This window comes from Aethina tumida, chromosome 2 (assembly GCF_024364675.1).
Source record: "Aethina tumida isolate Nest 87 chromosome 2, icAetTumi1.1, whole genome shotgun sequence".
Taxonomy (NCBI): Eukaryota; Metazoa; Arthropoda; class Insecta; order Coleoptera; family Nitidulidae; genus Aethina; species Aethina tumida.
Genome location: NC_065436.1, coordinates 26,176,166 through 26,201,674, shown reverse-complemented (window position 1 = coordinate 26,201,674; position 25,509 = coordinate 26,176,166). Strand labels below are relative to the sequence as shown.

Below are 25,509 nucleotides of genomic sequence, written 5' to 3'. Positions count from 1 at the left end.
CTAAACCCTGAAGCCCTGATTGAATAAATTCATATAAAAATATGAATTTTAGTTGTTCAAATTAATAATGTACAATATTTTTTATTTTAAATATGTGAAATATACGAAATTCAAAAAAATTCTCTACTCAATTTTTCCTCATTTTTATCTGTAAAAATGTTATAAAAACATTTTTTTATGATATATATAAAATTTGTCTACTTTTAATATATACTAAAATTGAATAATAAATAAAATTTGATTTTTTGTGGTCGAAGACAATGTATATGAAAGAAACATAAAAATATATTTAACTTATAGTTTTATTTCACAGATTTCTTTCAGTTATGAAGGTTTATTTGACAAAAACAAACATATGTCAACAAACGTACTGTTATTTAAAATGTTCGTTGAATTTCTTGTTTGATTTTTTCCCTTCCCAAAGAATTATATTAACAATGAGCTAAAACTTTTTGATGATGTTTGTAGGAATAATATTCATGTCATAAACAAAATACGTCGAACTTCGATAACTCGAATAGTAAATTGAACAAAATATTTGAAACTAAATTAGATAAGTCATTTTTTTGTAGGGACTATGGATTTTGAGGGCATCCACTTCATCCACTTCTGTTCAGTCAAATTGAAGTTTTATGTTTCATCTTTTACAGTATTTAACGTGTTACCATCACTTTATTTTAACTTTACAGCTACAATAATAAAACAATATGGCAAATGTCCTTAAGACAAATAACATAATGTCTTTTTATTTGGTAATTTAGAAAGAACAAATGATTTTTCTGATGTCATTGATATTAGCCCCTGGTGGCCATTTTGGAAATAGTATTTTCTTTATTTTTTAGGACAATTAGATAAAAAATTTAATTAATTCAAAAAATTATTTAATAATAATTATATAATTATTTGTAAAATAGAAAATTTAAATAAAACGAATATTTCTAATTTTAGTTTTTAAAATTTTGAAATAATTTTCGTATTAAAACTATTTAATTACTTATGAATCCTTACTTATATTTATAAAAATATGCATTAATATAACTTAATTTTATTAATCATGTACTGGTGATTTAACACTAAAAACAATACATACGTATAGGAAAATACGATTTTAATTGGCTTTTAAACTGAGATGAATCACACACGCATTAAGATTAATCTCGGGTTTTCCAGCTAAAAAAACGATGGCAATCAGGCGTTTGCAATGTGATAATTGCACAGTATTAATAGATTACAATAAATGGTTATAATATTGTTTCCAGGATAGTGACTTAATCTATTCCATTATAATAATAATAACAATGGTATGAAAATAATCTTGAACACCTTGACTGAAAATAATTAACCAGTTTCGTGCTTAATCGAGATGGCTTACTTGAAATAACTGGACAGCAAAATTTTATTATTCACCGATGTACCTGCAAAAAAGCAACTTACTTCGTATTCGCTTCTGGTATGATGTCGTCGACGACGACGTAAATCATCGCACCCGCCGCGAACGACAGGGCGTAAGGCAGGGCTGGCTGGGCCAAACCGACGGCCAAGGCACCAAGAACTCCGAATATTGGTTCCACCATACCACTAAGTTGTCCATACCTGAAACATGCAAAAATTTGGGGTGAATGTAAGCGCGGAGGACGAGGAAGTGATCGAGGCTGTGCAAGAGTATCTTAATAAGTCCGGCCGAGATACATCATACCGTATATGTACAGTCACGACAATGGCAAGTGAACGGTTGCCGGTTTGACGGCGTTGCCGATGGTGAAATGTCATAAAAACCTTGATATGGGGGTGGCAATTACATGTGAGTGGTTTGACTAATCGGTACGTAGGTGTCGTGTAAAAGAGACGTTGGGGAAAGTATAAATTTGTTGTTTCTTTGTCATTTTTCAAATTTCTTAGCTAATCTATGTGGCGTAAATCATTTATGATGAAATTTGACCAAAAATAAATGCAAAAATATAAGATTTTTTCAATGAATCTTTTTTAACACAAAAACCTTTATATGAGGTGGTAATTACTTGTGAGTAGTATGACTAATACATATGAAGGTGTCTTTAAAAGAACTGTTTGGATAATTGGTATTTCCTTATCATTTTCCAAATCTCTCAGTAAGAGAAAATGTATATATATACAAGGTGTTTCACAACTTATCCGCAAAATTTTAACCACATACTCACTGTTACATAAGAAGTCCATTTAAGAAAAATATTTGATACTATGCGATCACTTATGCAACAATGAGTATGTGGTTAAAATTTGTCGGATAAGTTGTGAAACACCCTATACAGAAGGTTAAAAAGGTCGGTGTGCTAAAATTGTATTGAATTATTTTTTATCTCGTTTCCTGTTTCTCTATTATAATTTTTTTAATGGACTTCTTAGGTAACAGTGAGTATGTGGTTAAAATTTTTTGAATAAGTTGTAAATCACATTGTATAACATATAATTCATCATTTTTTCAAAATTGATCAAAACTAAAATTGTAATAGAGAAAAAATTGGTACTTATTTCACAATATTTTTTTGTAAAAATGAGATAAAATTGATACATATTGGTTGATTTGGTAGACTATTTATTTTTCAGTAATAATTCGATTAAATTGTCATATTGGTGTTTTGTGGTTGAAACTCAAACTTATATCAATTATACTTATTGGTAATTCGTTTCATTGTTCTTTATGTATCCCCATTTTATTATATATTTAATTTTTTACAGATGTTGGAAAGAAAATACACAGCAGGACTAAACAATTCCCAACAAATGATTGTTCCGCGTTGGTACGGCAACAACGTGTTGTTCGGACAGAGGCGGCCGACGAAGAGGGGCACCTAATGATCTGGGAACGACCTTGCAGGGTCGCAAATACCAGCGACCATGTGTTGCAACACTCTCGCCGGGGTACTCGGTTCTCTTATTATGATTGATAATTTCTAATTGTCGATTTACATGTGTGCGGCGCAAAAGAATCGCCGATTGAGTTTGAGGCCACGCCGATCGTACCGAATGTCCGATGGACTCCGGTCGAACGGCCTGAAATGAATGTGGAATTCGGCGCTGCAAACAATGAGGTTTTGTTCTGTTCTATTTCAAAACAAGGCCAAGTTTCATTTACTATCTTCCAGAATATTAAAAATTCTGTTTTATTAAGATAATTGTTTAGCATTTAATATATAATAACAATATTTCCTTTAAATTTATAATAGGTTTGTTTTCTTAATTAATTAAAATATAGTATAAAAATATCAAAATTAATATCTCTTTTTTCGAAAAATGGAAAATTCTTTGGACAGAAAACTTCTGAAGTTATTCAGTTAAGAATTCATAATTTTTCAAAAATATTTTCTAATAGATACAGGAAAAAGTAATTTACATTATTGGTTCATGATTTGTTTTAATAAATCTTTATATTAAATTTTCATATGTTTGTTGTAAAATGTATATCATTTTAAAGCTCTTTTCGTGCCCTTTATAACTAAGCTAACTAACTTTTTTTCCGAAGATGAATAATGTCAATGTCATTCAGAAACTGGTACCAACGGACAAATTAAGCAATACCTCGTGCAATATGCTTGAAGAGAAGCCAGTCAATAAATTGCAATAAGTCAATCATTAGAAAGGGACTCCACCTAAGAAAGATTTTAGTGACTGTACAATGGATGGAATTTTACACATTAACAACCTACCAAAAGTGCAAACGATCAAGACAGCTCATGAAAAATTTATTCAAAGACGAGTTTTTTTAATCAATAGTATTCTTCAAGACAACAGACCATATTATATTGTTATTATTGATTATTATTTATTTTTTGTCATCGTCGAAGATTTTGTGTAGAAATCGGTTTATTTCTAAGGAAATTAAAATCTTTTCTTCAGTTCCAAAAACCAATTTTTTTCTCAGGCTTGTTTGTAGAACAAAATTTTGCCAATTTTATTGCTGATTACTTTGTTGAATAAAAGTTATTTTAAAGATAGTTTTTTTGTTTTAAACTTAAACGTTGAAAACGTAAATTGTAAAATTAATTAATTGTAAATATTTTATAGTCCTTAAAGAACAATTATGTATTAAGTATTTATTTAACGAGTTAATTAACGTAAAACACATAAACGATTTTATAACAAATTAATGAGAATTAAAAACGCATCATTAATTTTGTTAATAATTAACATCTCTGATCCGTAAGGTTGACAAGTCTTTAAATAGGAAAACCTCGATATTTATAATTAATTCTATTTATTGTTAATGTTTGAATAACAATAAAAGAACATTGAACATTTACAATATTTTAAAGAAAAAAGCTTAATAAAAAATAATAATTTCCTAGTATAATGTGTTTATTAATACGTTTTATAATTATGTATTTACGTTTATATTATTGATAATAAAAAATCGTGTGCATTTAAAAATTGAATATCAAACACGTGCGAAACGCAAGTGATCATCAGAAAAATGGCAATAGTCAAATAGAAATTGTGTCGTCATTAATTTAATGATCATCTTAATGAATTATGTAAATAAAAAATGAATGAAATGTTTGAATAAATTATTCGCCTTCATAATTTTTTTAATGAATAAACTTCAATAATTCGTAACCGGACATTCCGAGAATTTATTGTCGAAATGTAGGTTTTCTAATAAAGTTAATACATTACGGTCTATTGATAATTCGTAATTAATTGTCACTACAATAAATTTCTATCTTTATTATGAACAGGTGCAATGTTAAAAAAAGCAATCACTAGAGTCAACGGCCATAACCGCCGAATTAAGCGATACCACGTGGAAATGTTGCTGTACCATTTCACAATGTTTAAAAAATTGTGACACGATTTACAGTTTAGTGGTACCTACGACTTTCCCGTGGGAGAGCGCCGACTTAATTACCGATCGATACTTTATTGAGTCTGATTAATACTTGCTTTGAACGCCGAACAATGTTTTTAATCTGTGAATTCCTTTTACCGATTCGAATTCATGACTGTATTGTCAGATTTGGACACAAGATCTCAGAGGCGCATACATCATATGAACCACGTCGTACAACAATGACCAACTGTTAGAAATAAACGGTTTTATTAGATATTTTTGTTGTGTTAATTTAACAGTTTTTATATTTTTTGCAATGTGTCGAAATTAATTACTGATTAAAATAACTCGGAGCGTATTAAAAGAAGCGTTTCCTTGAATTTCTATGTTGATTGTGGGAACCAAATGTTCAATTATTTGAGGTTTCTTCAAGCTTCAATACATTTTTATAAATTTTTTATATTTCTTTATAAAGTTGTTTTAACTAATTCTTTCCATAAAGTTTTAGAGGGATACGAATTGAATTTTTGTCATTAATGGTATCAAATTTGCCATATTTTAAGAAAATTTACATATTTTTGTAATTTCAATTTTTTTTCTCTTTAATACAAATAATAATTAATATATTTAAAAATAGTTAAAATAATTATTTTTTTAAAAATATCACGTTGAATTGTGGGAATTAATTATTCAATTATTTGAGGTTTCTTCAGGTTTCGATAATGAAATTTGGCATATTTTTATAAACTTCTTATATTTCTTTGTAAATTTTTTAAATTAAATCTTTTCATTAAGTTCTAGCGTTATTTGAATTAAAATATTGCATTAGTAATACCAAATTTGCCATATTTTATGAAAATTTATATCTTTTTGTGGAGTTATATTTTTTTTCCTAAATATACATTAATACATTTAAAATAATTAAAAGAATTATTTTTGTAAAAATTTTACGTTGAATTGTGAGAACCATTTGTTCAATTATTTGAGGTTTCTTCAGGTTTCGATAATGAAATTTGACATATTTTCCTAAATTTCTTATATTTCTTTATAAATGTTTTTTAAATTAATTCTTTTAATAATATTCTCTACTAAGTAGTAGTTATTTTTATTAAGTTTTAGTGTGGTAAGAATTGAAATATTGCATTAATAGTACCAAATTTGCCATACTTTATGAAAATTTACATATTTCTTTAGATTTATATTTTTTCTCTTAGATACATATGTTAATATATTAACATAATTAAATCTTTCAATATAAATTAAATATTATTTATTACACATTAGATTTAGGAACGTAGAAGTATGTAGAAAAGAATAAATGAAAAAATGACCTTGTCTTGAGTAGCACTTCAATTAGTCTCAACACAAAATTCATAAAGATATCAGAAGTTGCAAAAAACATGAATTGATTCTTGAAAAAAAGCAGGAAATGTTGCAAAGAAACTTCGTCGATATCATCGGAATGTTGTGAAACACAGTTCTATAAGAAAGCATTCAGGAATGCGGCCATCGATATGTTGTTGCCTTTACAGATTCTTTATCTAAATAAACTAACCGGTCGACAATTGAAAAAGTATTTTGTGGTTCTAATAACTTAATACACCATTATCTAAGGACATTCTTTACTTTCAGCTTTGGGTAACACCTTTTAATTTAGTTCAGGCTTAATTACAATTTTTAAATGAACATAAAAGTTTTTCTAAATAGCAATAAAATTGTAGCCACAGTTGAAAATTACATCGCATCTTACTTATTAAGCATAAAACGCAATAAAAAATAGAAAACGCGGTGCCAAAATACAACAACGGAGCGATCGAGTGGGCAAACGTCTGGGAAAAATGTATGGCACGTGTGTTATCAGTGATAACGTCATCGGCATGTGACCTGGAAATTCAGGTCAATGGCTTTGTTTTTAAATAGTCGCCAGGCTAGAAACGCCGATACTGTTTCTAAATTTATGTTTCACTTGAAATATTTATTCATTTTCTATCGGTAATACCTCTCGGTTTTAAAACTTATTCGAACGATAACCGCCTAACTCGCCAATTTAATTAATTTAAAACAAAATGAGTAATATGATGCCTATAATCAGAAAATGGTAAATATTATTTTAGTTTATTTGACATGAAATGATATGAAAATATTTATGCGTAGTACGTGATGAGTCAAAGATTTTTTTGTGGGTACATATTTAATTAATTTCAACAGAAATACTACACCAATAAAATAATATTTCCAGGTTAAAGTTACTTAAATAGCAAATCTACACGATATTATAAGCATGTCCAAGTAATAAATGTAATAATTCGTGTAGGAATCCATTCTAATTGTCGCGTGGTGTATGTTGATGTAGTTAAATAACTAAACATATATGTAAGACGCACCGAAAGAATTTATTATCTACTTCCGGTACTTTCTTTTAAATCTTATAGCTCCAAGAAAGTTTCCATTCATAAGAAGTCCATTCATAAAAGTCGAGGCGCAGTCGTGTACGCAAAAACAGATGCGTACACATGCCCGACACACATTGCCGCGTTTTTAAAAACATTTCGGTCCCGCACTGTGAAGAAAACGCACTGCGGTTTACACCATTCCGTCAATCACGGGGGAAAACAACCGCGTGTTTGTATCGCCGGGTGTATGCTGGGTGCACGTATGCGTGAAAAGATAGTCTGTGCGTGATAATCGCAGTTTGATTAGGGTCAAATTGTCGTAAACAATTTCGGATAAATTTTCTTTTCTTGTTAACCGTCACGTACAAATGAAATTAACTGCTCCAGGAAGACATAAAAGAAAAAAATTATGAAGTGGTTGATTGTCGAAAAAGGTGTGCAGGTTCATCTGAAGGACCTTTTTTAATCTTTAATATGAAACGAACGAAACAAATTTAATTAAAGCGATTAATAAATGTCAATGGGGAATTTAATTTTCGCGTGACTTCCTTACGAATAAAATAACTCACCATAAACTTCTTAAAGTGGAGAAACCGGCCGCCTGCAGGGGTAAACTCACGGCCAATCCCTCAGGAAAGTTTTGGATTCCTATGCCGATGGCCAAGTTTCTGAAACAATTAAAGGAAGGGTTAATTTACCGGAAACTCTTTTAGAAGCATTAAGATATATATTTTTTAATATATCTTTTACGGCATAAATTTTATTAAACACATTATAATAAAAAAGTAAATAATTTTTTTTGATACGTGATGACTTCTATTAAATTTTTCCATGGGGAAAGGTTTTGTGATTTTAAATACAATAAAGAAGACTTACCAACTTTTTTATTTTATAAACGCATTTATAATATTTTTATATAAACAAAAAATATTTCTAAATATTTATTTACGTTTTCATATTTATATGTTTACCTTTATATTTTTTATAATAATATACTTAAAAATTACATATTAAACGTCAAAATTGTGTGAAATGAAAATAATTTTCAGCAAAACTGAATAATAACTATTTAATTTTTTTTAATCTAACAATATTTTGTCATAAAGTTGACATGTGCCAATTATTAAAATTCAAACTTCTATGAAAACCAAATAATTTTCAGAAAAATTGATTAAAAACCACTTAAAATTTTGTTTATCTAAGTAAATTTTGTCATAAAGCTGACATGAGCTATTTATTAAATTTCAAAATTCTATATAAAGCAAATCATTTTTAGAAAAATTAAAAACCATATAAACTTTTATTAAGTTAATTATTAAAATTCAAAATTCTGTAGGAAGGCAAATAATTTTCAGATAAAAATTGATTGATTGAAGACCATTTAATTTTTTTTTAATCTAACTAAATTTAATTATAAAGTTGACCTGAACTTATTATTAATGAGAATTTAAAAATTTTGTTGATGTAATTAATTTTGTCTCTAAGTTGACATGAGTTAAGTGATCCCATACCTCAAGTACTTTTGAGTGGACAGTGTAATTTTCCAAGTAAAATTTATTTATTTATATATTTTATAATTATATATTTATATATTTTATAATTATATATATATATATATATATATATATATATATATATTTATATATTTTATAATTATATATTTAAAAAATTTGTATATATTTATAAATTGCTTATTTGCTTATATTATTAAACATCAAAATTTTGTGAAAGGAAAGTTATTTCCAAAAAAAGTATATATATAGACATCGAATAAAAATTTCTTAAAATTTTGTCAAATAGGATGAGAATTATTATTATTATTAACGCTTCATTATTGGTTTGACAAAATTCAAGTTTTTTATTATTATTTTTAAAAGTTCGTTTCTTTAAGTAAAAAAGAGATAATATACAATCCATATATAATATATTCAAATATGTATTAGAAATAGAATTGATATAAAAATGTTAAAATTTATATGTCTTAAATTGATAATAAAATAAAGTACAGCATAAATAGTTTTCAGTTAGTAAAAGTTTATTGTCCAATAAATATAAGAATCTATTAATTATACAAGTTATTTAAACAGAAGTAACTTTTTAATGTGAATTTAATACGTGCATTCTACAAGAAACGTAAATTCAAATACTAAATATGAATCTATAAATAAATAAATAAATAAATAAATTTCCTGTAAGCATTTTGAACTTTAAATGCAACCTGGATAATTCAGCTAGGACAGTTGTTTTATTAGTAGTGAATTATTAAATTATTAGACTTTACTGCTTCCTATCGACAATAAAGTTTCAATATTATTTTATTACATTCATTAACAGAAGTGTAAAATTAATCGGGTATCGCGATCTTTGACTGGCCTCTTTGTAACAATATAATTAGTTGCTGTTTGTTATTAAATGGCAAGTTAGTAAACAAATTAAGTTTCTTTGTGGTATGCAGGCATAACATTGGAATTTACTACAGCCAATTAAATTTTCATATTTCAGTTGGGAATTTATTGTTATGTAAAATAACGATAAATCTGTTTGAAGTCCGATAAGAAACTTGTTCCCAAGACTAAGTAATAGAAGCCAGGGGCGTCAAAATACTTAATTGTTTAAGGTACGAAACGTGTCTTTACAATATGGATGTTTGTTAAACAAACTGCAAACAAAAATAATGTGTATCTACCCTTCAGGAAGACAACAGTATTTCACACGGCAGACTCCGAGTCACGTAGGCGCCAAAATGTAATTAAATAAAAACTTACTGTTAACATGTGTTTCAAATGTCGAAAATGTAACAGTGTCATTAGGCAATGAATGAATTTAAGTTGTAGTTTAATGTGTGAATGACTGAGACGCTTCCTGTACAATATTATGACTAATTGCAAGTCGGCGAAAATTTCATACAAGATATGCAAAACAAACAAACCTAATTAAGTACGTGCTTTAATATTAATATTGACATGCTGACGACTGGACATCGATAAAAAATTGGTAAATAATCCGGTCGGTATTTTAGACGAGCGACGCCTATGTGAGAGCTCGTGTGGGTGGCGCCAAGTTAATCTCCACGAAAGCAATCATTTTATTATTGATATGTGGTTATTGCTTTAACCTATTCACTTTATTACGAATATTGAAAATTGTATGGCATTTCGTGGACTTTTATCTTTCATACATATAAACCGCTTCGGCCCTTCAGGATAGTCTTATTCGTCAGTTGTTTTGAATGACGAGAAAAAAAGTCAGGAAATGATTTGAATTAGAAGATTAAAAGATTTATTCAAAAATTTCAAATTCTAATAAAAGTATAAGTATTTTATTATAAATTAAATAATTCACCTGTTCTTAAATTATGATAACATAGAAATAATATGTACGTACGTAATTAATTTAGAAACTTCAATTTCAATAATACTTACTCCACTGTAAATGAACAATATAGCGAATGTTTAAGATGCTATCTAATTCACCAATTTCATACACAAATATTACTGTATTCAAAAGCTTCAGTACAAATAAGGAAATACATTTTTTATTAAATATACAAACGGTATTAAAAAGTTTTATTTATTTAGTTAAAAAAGTAATCTACTGCTTCAATTTAAAAGAATGGTTAAAGTTGAGATTCTATCTATTGTCTTGTTTTCAAGATTTGATTGACGTAGAAGAAAATATCTTGGAATCATTATTCAGATTAAAGTTTAAAAAATAACTTCGTACAAACATATTAGTTAATTTAAAAATTTCAATTCTAATAAGACAATAGGCATTTTATTAAATGTATTAATTCATATAAAAAATTTAGATAAAGATGTACTCTACTGTTATATATTTTAAGATACTAGCCAATTTATTAATTCTTAGAATATAATTGGTAGAGAAAAAACATGAAAACAACATTTTGAGATTTGATTTAAAGTTTAAAAAGTGACTTCATGAGCAAACATTACTCTATTGAAGAACTTCAGTATATAAAAGAATAAATATTTTATTAAATATACAAACTTATTATAAAGATTCATTTAGATAGTTAAAGAAGTAATTTACTGCTTCATTTTAAAAGAATGATGAAAGGTTAAGATATTACCTATTACACTAGTTTTCAAGATATCATTGATGTAATTTAAAAATTCCTACATAGAAATTACCCTTATTTAGTCAGACGTATTCTACTTCTTTTAAATTAAAAGGATAACTAAAATTTAAGATACTAGCTAATTCATTAGTATTATGATTGGTGTAGAATAAAAAAATAAAAGTCATAGACACTGTCGATAGAAGTAAAAACTTAGAACGTATTAAAACTTGAAATTTCATAATGTTTGAATTAAAATTATCAACATCAATCTGGTTTTCACATCTATTGACACTCCAAACAACAATTTTATCCATATTTATGTGGTTTTTTATTATTTAAATATATTATGGGCTCTACAAGATCATGACAAAATATACAATTAATATACAATCATATTATTTATGGATATTATTTGTATTTACTTAAATTTCAATGTACTTGATTTTTAATATTATTTTAATTGTTTGCATCATTGTCATCATTAATTTCAACAATACTTAGACTTTTTGTACTCTCAATTATTTCATTTTGTTCTAAAAAAGATATGATAGGCTTATGGTATAGTAAAAAATGAAAATGTTTCATTCAAATTTATCTAAGTATAGCGTAAAAGCGGCATCGATTGTCGTTTTATATTTTGTAGTACTGAGTGTTCGATGATTGGAAATGGTCATTCAACTAATAATCACACAAAACAATGCACAGTATATAAATAAATATTGAACTTTTCACTAAATCCATTCAATTTCACTTATAAGATATACACAGCCCTATACGTCAGCTGTATAGCAACAGAAATACTGGTATAAGCATGTCGGTGACGCGAACCCATAATATTTTCCCCTACCAAAAAGTGTCCAAAGTGGCAAAAGAAGTTTTCACTTCAAAAACATTAAAAATATTAAGAACTATAAAGATTAAAAAATAACTTCACTCACAAATATTGTATTCAAAAACACATCAGAGAACAAATATTTTATAAAATATAGAAATTCATATTAAAAACTATTTAGGTTAAGTCTTCTAATATGTACTTAATGTAATAGCAAAGTTTAAGATATTATTCATCTGTTGCTAGGATTGCTGCAGAAAAATGTGTGGAGCTTTCAGATGTTAATTAAAGACTAAAAATTAATTTTATACATATTTATAAATTCAAAAATTTCAGTATAAATAAGGGAACAAGTATTTGTTAATTATTAATTAAGAAGTTGATTTTATTTAGTCAAAGAAATAATCGTATGAAATCTTAACAGAATAGTTAAGGTTTAAGAAAAATAATTTAAAAACTTAATTTCTAATAATTAACTAGGTTTTTATTAAAATTTATTTTTATTAAAAATTATTTAGTTTAAGAATTACTCTAATGTTGAACTTAATAAAATAAAACAATAAAGTTTAAGATATTATTGGGAGTGAGGAAGGACCAAATTTTATCGCAGTTTATCGAAACGAGTTTCCGCCGGGCACGTACTTCAAACACACACACACGAACTGAAAATTGCGGAATGCAAGAGATCGGGGTCCCAGACGACAGACGAATTGCAGACGGCGGTGACGCTGTCCACCCACCGCCCCCGCCAGACCGGGAAACTGCAGCGATTCGGCGACCCACTGACCTGGATCCGGGCGGCCGTTTCGGCGCACACTGACACACGAATCGACGATTTTACGTTGGGGTATCAAAAAGTATTAAAATCTAGTACGATTTTGACATAAAAAGAAAAATTAGTAGGAATTATTTAAACCATGCTAAAAAGTTTAACGTGGCATGTCTTTATAAATTATTAAACATTTCCAGCAAAATCGAGTCGTTCGAGGAAGCCAGGAATTATATCCTATGTAAAATTCCAGTACACTAAATACACGTAACTAATTGCTGATATCGATGTAAACCTGAAAATTTTTTCTGTTCACGAACACGGTGCGTGTGGACGAGTTTGTCAGGCACGTCGCGAACAGCTGATCCGAATTGGAATTTTCAGGCGAGCCGCGACGTCGACGTTCGCCCATATATACACACATGCATAGGTTTTTTTTTACATTATTCACGCTGGCCGTAGGAAGAACATCCGCGTGGGGTCGCTCCGTCAATTAGGAAGGACACTTCCCGAGGAAGTGGCTCTAAACCGCCACATCCTTAGTTAGATGTGCGGTTACGGTAACTGTGCGGCCGGTTTGTTTGCTAATCGAGTGTTTCCCCAAAATGTTTATCCATATTCGGAGTCTGATATCAACGCCAATTCTTTAACGTTCTTTATTAAGTAAAAGTTAAATAAAAAATCAATATACATATTACGTTGCATCCATTACTGAACATCAAACTATTTTTTTTAATTTAGTAAAAAATATTATAGTCTTAATATAATGTTAAATATAATCAGATCAGGTTAATTTAGTTTAATTCTGTAGGATGGTTTCACTATTCTTCTCTTTTAAACACCTTAAGCATTATTATATATAAATTTTTATACTATTTTCCAGAGTTGAAACTAAAAATATAGAATTTATGTTGCAACAAAAGTAGAATTAAATGTGTGTTTCAACTATGATGATTTATGTAAAGTTTTTTTTTTTTTTGGAACAGAGAGGAGAAAATGTGCCCTCTCCGGGCACCGATCCGGAGATCATAAGATCAAAATGCTTCTCATATGCGATTACACACATATGGGGAAAACAGGGCGTATATTTGCATATACGGGTTTACTGAACCAGAAGACGCGGGACTGACAATGATGCCAGCCCCCTGTCAACTGGGTTCGGAAGAACAAGTCCAATCTGAGCAAGATTCAAGATCTTCCTGGGTATGGATTGGACTTGCAGTTAGATCCGTTGGCTTCCCACCACCACTGGCTTGTGAAGCGGTACTGAGCACCAGGACCACGACAAGGTGGATCCATCCTGGTGCTATGTAAAGCAACTTGTGATTTATCTTCAATCCTGATCCATGGCAGAAAATCAGTGACTTTTTAAAAAATGATAAGTATAACTTTACATATTTCTGTAATTTTATCATCAAACCTGGTTAATTTAATTTAATTCTGTAAGATGGCTCCACTGTTCTTCTCTTTTAAACACCTTAAATGTGTATGTAAATTTTTATATTATTTTCCAGAGTTGAAAGTAAAAATATAGGGTTTATGTTGCAACAAAAGTGGAATTAAATGTCTTTCAATAATGATGGTCTATATAAAGGAACCTGTGATTTATCTTTGTTTCTGATTCACTGCAATTAATCAGTGATTTTTTAAAAAATATTAAGTGTAACTTTACACATTTCTGTAATTTTATCATCAAACCAGGTTAATTTAATTTAATTCTGTAGGATGGCTCCACTATCCTTCTCTTTTAAACACCTTAATCATATTATATCTATATCTTTATATTATTTTCCAGAGTTGAAAGTAAAAATATGTGGTTTATGATGCAACAAAAGTAGAATTAAATGTGTGTTTTAACAATGATGATTTATGTAAATGAACATGTGATTTATTTTCAATCCTGATCCACTGCAGTTAATCAATAACTTTTTAAAAAATGTTAAGTGTAACTTTACATATTTCTGTAATTTTATTATCAAACCAGGTGAATTAAATTTAATTTTGTAGGATGGCATAGATGTTTTTCTCTTTGAAATATCATAATCATATTATATGTAAATTTTTATATTATTCTCTGGGGTTGAAAATAAAAACATGAGGTTTATGTTGCCATAAAAACAGAATTAGTATGTGTTTCAACAATGGTAGTCTATGTAAAGTGACTTCTGATTTATCTTCAATTTTGATTCACTGTATATATGCAGTGACTTTGTAAAAAAACGTTAAGTACTTAATTTTAGATATTTCTGTAATTTCATTATTAAACCATGTTAATCTAATTTAATTCTGCAGGATAGATCCACTGTTCTTCTCTTTTATACAACATAATATTATTATCAAGAAATTAATTTTGTACAATGGCGCCACCGTACTATTTTTTAGTCATCATAATTATATATATATATGCAAATATTTACATAAATTTTCAGTATTAAAAATATAAAATAGGTTTAAAAAGAAGCAAATTGTGGTTTATAATTAATATTAATTCAGTAATATTTTTAAAAAATATGACATACCCTTTATAAATTTTAATTAAGTTCATAAGAATAAGAACATAATTCTTTTTTTTTTTTTTTTTTTTTGGGTGACAGAGAGGGGAAAGTGTAAACCCCCCTCCGGGCACCGATCCGGAGATCATTGGAAACCATATGTGCTAGCACATATGGGGGAAAGGGCGTGTATATACATACACGGGTGAAGTTGAACCAGAAGACGGGACTGACAAAGATGCCAGCCCCCTGTCAACTGGTTCCCGGAAGAACAAGCCCAATCTGAGGAAGGTCCTAGAACCTCCCTGGGTAAGGATTGGGCTTGCAGTTGATCCGTCGGCCTCCCGCCACCACTGGCTTGTGGAGCGGGACTGCCCGAGAGATATAATTCTTCAATGTTGAAAGTAAAAATAAAGGCGAGCAAGTGTATCAATAGTGGTGAATTAATTAAAGCAAATTATGATTTATCATATACCCTAATTCAATGAGTTATTTCTAGTATTCACTACGAAATAATCGTTTTAATTTTAGTACAACGAGATGGGACTAATAAATATTTAAGTCGGTCCAAAGGGCATAAATCACGGCGGGTCAGGCGTCCCCTATGTACATCCTTAGCTCATATAAATCTTGATATACTTGAAGACGTTATTCGACTAAAGGAAACACTAAATTGTGGGACCATACCAAATGTTAAATTAACTTTACAAGGAGTGATTATTTAAGTTATTTTGGAATTATATGATAAATTATATCGTTAACGATACCTACACGATCGTGCGTCCAAACGAATACTTTGGATTCTCTACTTTATTACCGAGATTGATGTTTCTGATGTGTTTGATAATTATATACAGAATTACATTAAGATAAATGTAAACATTATGATCGTAAATTTCTTAAAAGTTTCAAACGCGTAAATACGAAACACACAATATATAGGATTTCAAACTATTTTTGGTTTATGAACATTCCAGGCTAGAGTATTCATAAACCAGCTGAATTTTCCATTAACCATGAACGAAAAAGTATTTGCATCTTAATTAATTTAATAATTCATAGACGTAACAAAAGAACCATGTAACATTAAATATCCAATTGTGAAGAGTTAGTTCGGAACGCGTGGACGGGACCGGAAGTAACTAACCAAATTGCCGGCACATGAAAAAGTGCCTAATGAATATATTTATAATCACATTACACGCCGGCGTTTATTGTGCCGTTTTCAATTCCGACATCGAATTCTTGGAAATTGGCCCTGTTTTTTCGGAGATTTACCATCGTACCGTCTAATTATCGAGTCACAACAACGGACGGGATTTATTGTTTCGTAATGTTTTTGTTTAAAAAGCTCCGGGTGGGTGCACTGTCATTTCGTCCGGTGCGCGTTTCTCATGGAAATAGTACGGGTGTCGTTAATGGGTGAAATCTAACGAACTGAAACTAGACGATACAGTTTCGAAATGCATTAGAATTGTAATGGGAACGGGTCCCTGTTCCGTGGTACCTTGCAAGTAAATTAATTAACGTCTGTGTTTTTTTGCTATTGCCCGAGTTACATGGTTATTGAAAGAAAAAAAATTACACCTGCAGTTTAATGACTTATTTTGACTGGGGAATAAAGCTTGGAACGGATAAAAAAATCAATTGCTTACGAATCATGATTGGAACGATCAAACAAAGCAATAAACAAATTTATTAAGAAACCGCCGAATTAGAAATTTTAATTTTTTGTAACACGTCGTAAAGATTATAACGGTTCGCGTCAAGGATTTTTTTTCGGTAATGATAAAATTTGATAATGGCTTTCTATAAACACGTGGGTGTTTTGTAAGTATTGTTTTCCATTACGCAAACTGTAAATTGAGATAGGACAAACAATAATAGGTTTTGGGGTTTTTAGGAAAAACACGTAGTGGTGTAGTGTGGAAATTTTAAAAATTGTAATAAAACTCAAATATTATACTTTTAGTATTATGTCAATAGAATTTTTCAATAATAATATAGAAAATTATTTTAAATGTTTATAAATATAATATTTTATAAGAAATTAATCATATCAAAGTAATTGAAGAAAATATATAATTATACATATAGCAAAATAGTGGTAAAACCAGTTTTGGTAAAAAACAAAATGTATAATTGTTAGAAATAAATGGTGTTATTTATGATTCATTGACTACATAAAAAAATTTAAATGGATCAATTATTAATAAAATGATTGACGAAAAAACTAAAAAAAGGTATAATTAAATAAAAAAAATCGACCTATGTGTGATTGTTTGTTTAGTACCATTTGGAAAATGCATAATTAATAAATAAATCGATGAAAATGTTTAAATATTTGGAATTAATTAGAATTACGGTAAAAAATCGTTATCTCTTACGTTAACATAACAAAATTGAAAGAAATAAAAAAATAAATAAATAAATTTTTAAATCAGAAATTTTAAAAATTTACAAATATTTTTTAATAATATATTAAACAATAGGTTTTGTTATTTGGATAGTTGTCAGAATCAAGTGGCTTTACTTTTAGTTTATAAAATTATGAAAAAAACTAATTTTTTCCATGATGCCACAAAATGTCAACAAATTGTAATAAAAATTAAGAATCATCATTTTTTCTGTTTTGTTAACAAACAAATTGAATGAATTAGAAAAAGAAATTACTTTCTTTAAAAATACACCAATAAATATTTTGTAATTAAATATTAAATGGTACCTTTTGTTACTTTAAAATGTTATTATTAAAATTAATAATTTTCAGAAATATATTGTTTTAATTATACTTGCGTTTATAAAACTTATACGAATATATACATATTGCAATTTTGGAGGTAGAAAATCTTTTTTACAGGTTAACAATAAATTGAAAAAGGCAGAATAAATAGTATTTCTTAGTTCCTAATTTTCTTTGAAAATCAGCTTACAAATAATTTGTTTATTATATAAAATGCATTATACAAATTATCATTATGGAAATCTTAACAAACAAATGAAAGAATAAAAAATGTAATTTTTAGGCTTTGAATTTCTTTAGAATTATACAAACAAATATTTTGTAATGAAATATTAAATGGCACTTTTTGTTACTTGCTTTTTACTTATTTGAAATGCATAATATTCAGAAAGTTGTTGTTTGTTTACAAACAAGTGGAAGAATAAATAAAAGTGTATTTTGTTAGGTTGTGCATTTTTTAGAATTATACAAACAAATATTTTATTTCATAATATTAAACAATATATATTGTTTTTTAATACTGTTAATTTGATAATAAAATATTACAATATTTTGTTATCTTAATTCTCTTTATTAATTTTCGGAAATAATATTTTTCACAATTCATAGAAAATTATTTTTCCAAAAAACACTATAAAAAAGATCCGGTTTGATCTACAAAATTTTTTTACATGATAAGAATGAACAATTAAAATATATAAAATATTACAAAAGTTACCAATGTTAACGTTTATTCAGTATCAAGAATGATAATAAAATTTTACAATCGCTAAAAATATTTAAAAAATAAATTTAAATTGTAATAAAAAAATCTTTTTTTAGGTGTTGTTAATTGGAAGATCCTTAATTACTCCAGAAATCAATAAAAAAAGTATTTTGTAATAGATTATGAAACAACACATCTAGTATCATTTAAATAATATTGTAGCCACCATTTATTCTTATCAAAGTAAGGGAAGGATTCTTCAGTGTTAATTAATTGGTTAATTAAAATTAGCTTTATCCAGAAGCATTAAATTTTCAATTTTAAAAAGTTCTTGCGTTTCTTACGGAAAGCCCAGAACACCATACCAATGCGCTGATTACAAAGTAACATTTTCTGCTGTAAGGAACCCATACCGTCCGCATAATAACACAAAACCAATTCCACGCATCGATTTGACATAGACGCATGCATGTCAGGAGCGTTTTCACGGCGGGTTTTGTGGCCGCGATGTCGCACCGGTACGAGTTCAGTAATGTGTCTAGCCCGTAAAACAGTGTGTGTGAAAATATGCAACAGGATGTTGTCGCTGCCTATTTGCATGGTACTATTGTTTTCCTCGGCTCTGACATAATACCGTACTGAAAACAGCCGTAAACCAAGGCATTCCGACCTCTTGTTTGTCTTCTTGTGTGTGTGTGCTTTTTACCAGTAGCGGCACCCGAACCTTTCACCACCCGCACCCATCCTTGAACACCTTTAACATTGGCAATCAGGTCGAAAGTATCGCCCCTATATAATTTTTAGCAAGTCGGTCCTCGGATCGTCCTGCAACAGGAGCCGGGAGTGCTGTGCTATGCGACAGAAGCCAGAGGCGTAGGGGGTCGTCGACCGCGGACATGTCATTCTAACTGTCCGCAAATCTACACTGCGGCTTCTGGGAACCGAACCCCACACTTCGCCACGGCGCATTCCACGCATTCCTGCGCCCGTCCCCGAGTCGTCCATGGTCTTGGGCGTTACCCGCAAACGGGGGCAGTTGCCAACCGCCACTTTCATCCCATTTAATGCAAACATTCCCTCTCTTTCAATCAAACACTTGTTAAAACAATTTAACAATTAACTAACAATTATCCCATTAAATTCTGATAACGAAATATTCGAATAGCCGAGATTTTTCTTAAAATTTTACAATTTATTATTAAAATGAATGTATGTATGTAATGCATTTATGCTTTTAATATTTGTCAAATAAATCTGCACTCATTTTTCTACTTAATAAAAAGCTAGGTAAAACAATATTATAAACTATTTTACATAATTAATGTTTATCCAATTAAATTCTGATAACAGAATATAAGAAATAATTAAGAATTTTTTTACATTTGATTAAAATTATTCATTTTTATTAAAATAAAAGTTATACTTAAGGCATTATTTTGCAGCCATTCCTTTTCTATTTCATATTGAAACCAGAAACATTTTATTGTCCTTAATTTTATTTAATTTATGTTTTATAAATTATATAAAAATTTAAATAATTTTTTTTTTTCAATTTAAAACAAAGGCTCTGCCTCAAAGGCTTGTTGAAACTTTATTATAAAATTCAATTAACATGTATCCCTTTAAAATTCGGATAATAAGGTATAGGAAATATACAGTTCTTTTCTAATTGATAAATATTTAATGAAACTCATTTTTTTATATTAGCATTCATTATTCATTATTCCATTTCCCACTGAACATCAAAGCATTTTACTGCCTGCTGATAATTTATTTAATTTTTTTTTTTAATTTTATAGGACTCTTGTGCCTCAATCAGAGGCATATTAAAACTTTATTTTAAAGTTTTTTACTCAATAAACATTTATCCCATTAAATTCTGATAATGAAGTATAAAAATTAATTAAGATTTTTATACAATTGATTAAAATTGATCACTTTTATTATAATAAATTTTATATTGCAATTTTTTTACTTTCACAATTTTTTACGACCCAATTAAACCTGCATCTTTTGCTCTTCTGTTTATTACACTTATTAATTAATTAAGATATTTCTTATACTCGACTAAAATTAATAATTTTTGTGTATTTTTATTTCAGTAAAATTTATACTTTACAATATTTTTGCGAGTTAATTATAATATATAATTATATATAATTATATTCCTCTTTGTTTAAAATTTGTAAAACAAAAACATAAAACAAACAAGATGTGAAATGAGAAATATTTTATTTTATATATACATACATAGTGTGTGCATATATACATAGTGTGGACCATATAAAAAGCCGGACACCCCCATATAATTTGTATTTTTTGTCCGATTTTAACTTTTTTTTCAATTGTGTAGTATGAATATATGTACAAAATATCACGTTTGTTGGCTCAAAATCAGAACTTACATGGAAATTATTATTAGAACTAAAATTTAAAGAATTAGAATTTTTTATAGAAAATCTAACTACACTACTGGATTCAGCAGCCTTTAAAATGAACATAAACGAATTCTCACAAAAAAATAAGCATATTCATAATATTATTCCTATTTTTTCAATCAAGTGGTCTATTGAATAAATTACCAATAGCACAAATTATTCTATATTTTAAGAATGTCGGGATATTATGGAATTAATATTGGACATTTAATACCCCAATTTCATTTGCTTCCACTAAACTACAGTTCAATGCGTTCATTTATTATATTTATTTTCGTAAGTTCTTGGTTATCTTTCTCAATTGTTCTTTAGTAATTTGTCACATGAAAATTTGAGTTTTAAGAGTAACAGTATATCATAATTAGTGTAGGTATTACAATATTTCAACGTTCGATAAGGTAATTTGTGTTATTATTGACAGTTTATTCCAAAGAATTATGAATATACATTTTTTTTTATAAAATTTGATATATACTCGTTTCAGGGGGTGCTTTATCTATTGAGTGTAGTTAGTTTTGCTATAAAAAAATTTGTATTTTATTAAATTCATCGTATTTAATTCTGTGTCCCAATAGAAATACTATTTTTTAAAGTATTTTAGTCTATTGATAATAATATATTTAAATTTAATATGTTCTATTATGTTTATTTAATTTACACTAGATATTTTTTTACTTTCAATATTATGTATTTTTTCGATGACATTTAAATCATCTCCTACTTTTTATTTAATTTTCCTTATAATTTTATTGGAAATTTCTGGAATGCATTAAAAATATTGTCAGTGTGTAACAACATTAAAATTTACAAGACAAATAAAATAAATGTTAAACACACACTTAAACACAAATGTAATAAAAATGATGAGATCATTGAAAACAAGTCGCGGTACGAAAATCCTTTACGAGTTTCGCTTGCACAAAATAACTCTTAAATAATCTCTGAAAATCATCGAACCAGAAGTCGAAGCTTGAAAGCGTTTGAAAGCTCGGCACTTTCCAATTAATTAATGGCGCGCCGCTCATAAACTCCGTGCGATATCATTGAAGGCAACGCGCCTAGGAGTTATGCCGAGATATGGCAAATGTTGATAAGAAAACACGTACATGTACACAGTTTTGCCTATATTAAACGTCGACCCCGATAAAGTAGCGCCGGCAAACTAGTTAATGGCATTTCGGTGTCTGATACGATGCGACAATGCGAGACGTGTCCCACAATTCCGGATCGAGGCACGAGCAGCTACCCCGAAAAGCTTCCACGCACAACAGGGCATACGCCGACAGCCGAAACGGGTACCCAGTTTACACAAAAATTAAGCGGTTCGTAGAAAAATCCGTGTCACGTTAATTAACACCCCGTGAAATTGCGTTCGAAAGAATAAAAGAAGAAAAGGAAGAGGCGAATAGACGCGCACGTGCGTCTCATTCATGTCGCTTGTTTGTCCGGCAAACATTTTAACAAGGATTTTTTGAACACCTCTCTCTCTTTCACCCGATCGTGTTTGCACAAATCGTTTGGTTCGGTATGTCAGAAATTCTTCGCTCTAATAGAAGCTCGGTCCACCGAACGGAATAATACTGTTAACTCGGTAGAAATAATTCAACGACTTAAAAGTACACGGCGGTTTTCAGAGAGAGAGAAAACCGAACGTAAGGCCGGAGAAAAATTTGTTTCGGACACAATACGCACCGAGCCGTTATTTATTGCGTACCGCTTTTTTTATTGAGTTTCAATAATATAATAATAATTTATCATCGATTTTAATTTATTTTTATTCTCTTTGAATATTGTCGGCTACTATCACGATTTCAGTGTTATTGTACTTTTATTGTACGAATATAATTTTATGGCAGATGGTATTTTTATTAAACAATACGCGATGTAATAATGTAAACTAATAAAAATATTAAACTTAATCAGTTCACACAATATAACCAGGGCAAATAAATCTGAATTTATTATCAAACCAATTAACTTATGTCTAATATTTAAAAAGCCTAGATAGGAAATTAATATATCAACTTCAAGTGAATTGAGTGTATTCGAATCATGTTTTCGGTTTTTACTAATTCATTACATGTGTGTTATTCATCGATTCAATAATTATTCAGCTGGTTTTTATGGACATCCGTAGCAATTACACATTCTAGATCAACACTAATTAAATTAAAAGGAAATTAAATGCCATTTTTAATTATAATTGCTTAAAAAATAAAATGGAAAATTCAATTTTATTTGAGTTAAAATAATCTTTTTGCTTTCAGTTTATTAGATCAAATTTTTAAAATCTAAAGTGATTTTTTGAATTAACTTCTGTCAAATTAATACTTTATAAAACAAAAATATAAGTTTTCAAAAATTAAAAATATTAAAATATTTTGTGGAAAATTAAGGAATTAATTAATTATAAAAAAATGGTTTGATTTCATATTGTGTGATTTTAGTTCATCAGATGTTCAAAATTTAATATGAAAACATAAACGTTCCAAAAATTAAAAATATTTTATGAAAATAATAATAATAACAATAATAATAATAATAGTAATAATAGTAATAAGAGTAATCAGAGTAATAATAGTAATGATAATTACAAACAGTAAAAATTAAGTAAATTAAAAGAAAATGGCATTTTTAATTACAATTTTGTAAAAAAAATGGAAAATTCAATTTTAATCGATTATAATTGTTGAAGTGGTTTTACTAATTTCAGGTTGTTGCCGAGTGTATAATTATTTTATCATATCTAATATTTAAAATCTAAAATCGTTTTTATATATCATAAATTAAAAATAGAAATGGATTCAAAAATTAAAATTATTAAAATTATGGAAAAAGAGAAAAAATGTATTAATTAGTTAGAAATAGAAAAATTGATTAAACTGTCACTGTTGAAATTAAAAGAAAATAAAATGGCATTTTTAATTTCAATGTTATAAAATATAAAAAGGGAAATTATATATTAGTTTTAACTGTTAAAAGGTCTTATTTGTTTGAAATTGTTAATAAATATTTAATTATTTTATTATGTCAAATTCAAAATTATTTTTGTGAAACTGCTTAAAGAAATTTCATATAAATTTTTGGAAAGATACATTTTATAAGATAAAATTTTCCTTAGAGTTGAAAATTGTTGGTATATTTATTTTTAAGTTAAGCTATTATTTTTGAAATAACTGAAATATTCACATAATGGTGGAATAAAAATTTCCATCTTTAATTATTTTTAGGGGTGTAGTACATAGTAATTTTAAAAGTTGTAAATTTTTAACAATTTTAACACAATTATCAACCATCTTGTTTCCGAAAAAAGAACTGAAGAACTACCTTAAATTACATACATAAATATGTCATTTTTCTGCATCAACTTACAGATTTAAGAGTTTTTAAATAAACGTACTTTAACACTTTCCAAAGATAGTTTCGGAAAAAATGTCATGGACATTTAAACTTTTTAATTTGACTGGGATTTATATGGGGATAATATAACATCTACTTACTTCGATGGGACCTGAATTAACATCATCATTTGTTTCAAATTGTTAATAAGTATTTAATTATTTTATTATATCAAATATTTAAAATTATTTTAGTGACACAACAGTGTCACATTTTTTAATTTTAAATTTTATAAAATGAAAATACAAATCGTACAAAAAATTGAAAATATTTAAATATTTTATAAAAAATGAAATAATTTTTTGTGAATTAATTAGAAATGGGAAAAATTAATTAATTAAATTAATTATTTATCACAGATTTAATTTCTTATTAATTATTTGTGAGTTCTAATGTTAATTATTGTTGTGGTGGTTTTAAAATGAATAAAATTGATCATCCCACAGTGCGACATAGACTGAAATCCTGAAACTGGCTTGGTCGCACACACACACAAACACATAGCGATAAAGAGAGAAAGAGAGAAGGGCGAAGAGAGAAGAATCTCCACGGCTCCCCATTATTTCTTTTCACTAATGGAATGCAGCATGCAGCATGCAGCAGTGCGAGTCCGTTCGCTCAATGGACCCGCGGTCGTCTCATCGCCTCATCGCCTCCTCTCCTTCTTCAACAACAGTACGAGATCTATTTGTCGGACTGTTTGACAATACGTGGAATTCGGCTGTTGAACAAATAGCCTACAACATAGAGTGTTGCACGCTCTTTCATATTGTTTACTTTGTAAAGTGATTTAACGGTAATAAAAATCGTTTCATTCCGCAAATAGCACGAGTCACGCGGATATATTTTCAA

General features: G+C 28.3%; 1 protein-coding gene across 3 annotated transcripts in view; it reads right to left on the bottom strand.

The window, feature by feature from the left end:
• LOC109604458 (zinc transporter ZIP11) overlaps window positions 1-25,509 on the bottom strand; it is an 87,859-nt gene that overhangs the window by 7,285 nt on the left and 55,065 nt on the right. For all 3 annotated transcript variants that reach the window (XM_049963841.1, XM_049963844.1, XM_049963843.1), the window contains 2 exons: window positions 7,767-7,865; window positions 1,435-1,593 (listed from right to left, as the gene is read on the bottom strand). In XM_049963841.1, the coding sequence (XP_049819798.1) occupies window positions 1,435-1,593; window positions 7,767-7,865 (258 nt within the window). The remainder of the gene's footprint in view (window positions 1-1,434; window positions 1,594-7,766; window positions 7,866-25,509) is intronic.